The sequence below is a fragment of the Drosophila arizonae genome, chromosome 5, assembly GCF_054131065.1.
Source record: "Drosophila arizonae isolate 15081-1271.41 chromosome 5, UAZ_ARI_1.0, whole genome shotgun sequence".
In the NCBI taxonomy this organism is placed as follows: domain Eukaryota; kingdom Metazoa; phylum Arthropoda; class Insecta; order Diptera; family Drosophilidae; genus Drosophila; species Drosophila arizonae.
This window is the reverse complement of record NC_142925.1, coordinates 9,056,055-9,059,102: the sequence shown is the minus strand read 5'-3', so window position 1 is coordinate 9,059,102 and position 3,048 is coordinate 9,056,055. Positions and strand designations below refer to the sequence as shown.

At 38.6% G+C, this 3,048-nt stretch overlaps 1 protein-coding gene across 1 annotated transcript; it reads right to left on the bottom strand.

The window, feature by feature from the left end:
- Positions 1 to 911: 911 nt before the first annotated feature.
- On the bottom strand, positions 912 to 3,044 carry spag (RNA polymerase II-associated protein spaghetti). The gene is made up of 6 exons (XM_018010447.2): positions 2,745 to 3,044; positions 2,381 to 2,685; positions 2,114 to 2,322; positions 1,472 to 2,055; positions 1,129 to 1,411; positions 912 to 1,058 (listed from the first exon to the last, which is right to left on the bottom strand). The coding sequence occupies exons 1-6, from the start codon at positions 2,901 to 2,903 to the stop codon at positions 967 to 969; spliced, it is 1,632 nt and encodes a 543-aa protein (XP_017865936.1). The 5' UTR covers positions 2,904 to 3,044; the 3' UTR covers positions 912 to 966.
- Between the last annotated feature and the right edge of the window lie 4 nt (positions 3,045 to 3,048).

Sequence of the window (3,048 nt, the reverse complement as noted above, 5' to 3'; positions counted from 1 at the left end):
CGTTTGCCTGCCTCTCTATAGCCGCTGCTTAATGAAGCTTAGCTTCGGCTGCGGAGTTGCCAGTGCGCTCGCCACGCTTTGCGCTCATCTGGCAACTACGTTAAGCCGAACACGCGCGCGCTCTCTCTCTCACACACACACACACATGATGGCCCATAGCCATGCGCGCACGAACGATAAGAAGCAACAACAAGTAATGTAAATTAAATTATAACTAGCCGAGCCAACAACAATGGGCCTTAAGCTAAGCCCGGCACATTTACTTACTGTACAGCCGAGGAGTAGCGACGCGACGCCAGCGTCGGCGATCTCACGCTGACACAAATCTGTGTTTGAGAATATTCTCACTGAATGTTTTTGTTTTTGTTGTCATTTGCGCCTTCAACTAGTGTTGTAATGCGTTGCAGTTAACCCATCAACGCATAATTTCAACTTTAAATCACTTAATGGAGCTCTATGTTTACATGAAGAACCCATATATACATATAAATATATGTATGCATATAAGTGCAGATGTACGCACACACACCAGCACATTTTGGGTAGCAGCTTTCTCTGATTGAATTAATACGTTGATTTATGTAAATTACACTAATTCATATTACTCAATTTGCTATTTAATATTCATTGCTCGACTGCGCGACGTTCGTGTTCTCGTTCTTCTTTCATGTGAGAATAGTTTTTATTTACTTTCAGAAAAGGAAAAAAGAAGGTAATTTATCTTGAATTCAATAGAAGAGCGTTGAAATTAACGAGCAGTTCGAATGCATTTGAGAGTAGAGTAATAAGTATAAGCATTCCAAAACATTTAAGAGCTTCATTGTTTAGATAAACTAGAGGCTTGACATAATCTAAATTTACAGTGTAAACTGAATATATGACTATTATAAATATTTAAAAATATTTTCCAGTTTTTGAGCTAACAATTTGAAGCGATTCAAGTACATTTATTGTTTATAACAATTTTTAGGCTACATGGTAAAGCTTGCCAAGTTTTTCCAAAAGACCTGGATTGTTTTTGGGGAACTTTGAAATTGCATCCAAGATACAAGCAGCCACTGTAATTAATAGAAGTATAGATTAATATAAAATATTATAGACTTACATATATAGAGTGGGGCTACTCACTATTCTTGTCCTCTGGCGACATAAATATGGATAAAATGCTGAACTCATCATTTTTACTTATCTCTAGCATTACTGCTGCTGTTGTTGGCTCCTTGTTGGGTACATAGAAATCGTTCAATGTGCGCAACAAATCCGTAAATGTATCCGAGTCAAAGCCAGCGCCAAGTATTTTACATAAATTGGGTATTTCAATCGATTTCAAATATTGATATTTCTGATTTGGTGACAATTCCTTCCAAGTCATATAAAACTGGGCTGTGCCGGACGGAGCAGGTGGTATGCGCTGCAGGAAAGGCATTACAATTAGAATTGAGAAATAATAATGTTATACTTTTAGGCTTACCTCCATTGCTGTAACTTTTTTGTCCTCTGGAACTATCTTAGTGGTGTTGCTTGTGCTAGGCATTTCAATTTCACTTGGTTTGGCTACAGGTGTGATATCATTCTCTTTCATTATTGGCTGTGACGTAGTTTTATTGAGGTTATCCGGTTTCTCTACAATTTTGATACTTTGATTTGATTCAGTTGCTGGCTGTACCAAATCGGGAAGAACAGTTTCAATGACTTTTTTTGTAGATTGTGAACTATCTTCCTTGACAGTTGACTGATTGGCTGTTTGCTTAGTTTCCTGAATCTTAACATTTAATTTTTCATTGACTTCCAAATTGCTATCTACTGCTACCTTCCTTTTGTCTGGCTTTTTCACCTCTTCGAAGGGTCCGCAATTGCTATTGAATATCTTATCGATTTCTTCATCCGAGATGCGTAATTGCTTTTGCTCTTCCTGACCAGGACGAGGTGTTACAATATCTACAACAGGGACACGGCGCATTGATTGTTTGGACCGCCTGGATGCAGGCTTCTCAAATGGCAAAATATCCACAAAATCTTCACGATCTGGACTAAAGCTGGGACCATTTTTGGTAGCTAGGGAATGCGACATAATTAGCTAACAATATATATTATATATATTATCATTAAGTACCTATTTTTCGCAAACGATCATTGATGCGTTCCAAGCTGCGTTTGGCTTCATAATTCTTCGGGTCTATGGCCAGCACAGTGGTGCAATCTTTAAGGGCTTCCATGTTGTTCCCCAGTGATTCGTTTGCTTGCATGCGTCTATAGTAAGCCTTCACGCACAACTTGTCCAGCTCAATGGCTGCATCGCAATCGTCAATGCAGTTATCATAACTAAAAGAAGTAAAATTGATTTGTTTTTCTATGCGATATATACTATATCATTCATTACCTTTCTTGCTTCAAGTAGCACAAAGCTCTATTGATAAAGAAAATGGGATCCTGTGGGTAAACTTCAATAGCTTCGGTATACGCTTCAATGGCCTTCTCATATTCGCTCAATTTCACATAACTATTGCCGCGATCCTTGATGTCATTTGCCTTCTTATGCTGCTGGGCCAGTGTATCTATAGGAAAATCCTTTTTCTCAGTTGGGGTGCTCGCTGCGGAGTCAACTGAGCTACCTTTGGCAGTGCTTGTTGCTGGCTTCTTGACTGTCTCATCCGTTTTCTGTACGTGGCTGCGCACGGGTATATTCTAAAAAAAAAGTTGAACTGATATTTTATGTACATATGATCAAAATTTTGATTACTCACGTTTGTCTTAATTTTTGGAGCGGGCGCATTTTGCATTGCCAGCTCCTTGCTTTTTATTTCCTTCTCCCATGAGTACAGATCTTTTACCGAGTTCTGATACTCACGTGCGTTTTGACGCACCTGGAATTGCAAGTCCATTGCTTTCTTTTCGCTACTCATTTTATTTTATTAATTAATAATTGTTATTATTCTTGAAGAGCGCAATGTTTTTTGGTTGTCATGACAGCGATTTCTTACGACAATGCCGATTGCAGCAATCTGCCATCGATAAGTATGCGATAGTATTGCAAAGAATCTTATCGAT

Bases quoted from the DNA above. Each gene is read 5' to 3' on its own strand.
- spag (XM_018010447.2), bottom strand. From the start codon at position 2,903: ATGAGTAGCGAAAAGAAAGCAATGGACTTGCAATTCCAGGTGCGTCAA. The intron at 2,056-2,113 runs GTACTTAATGAT...CGCATTCCCTAG, and splicing joins TGATCGTTTGCGAAAAATAG to CTACCAAAAATGGTCCCAGC. The intron at 1,412-1,471 runs GTAAGCCTAAAA...CCTTTCCTGCAG, and splicing joins AAAAAGTTACAGCAATGGAG to CGCATACCACCTGCTCCGTC.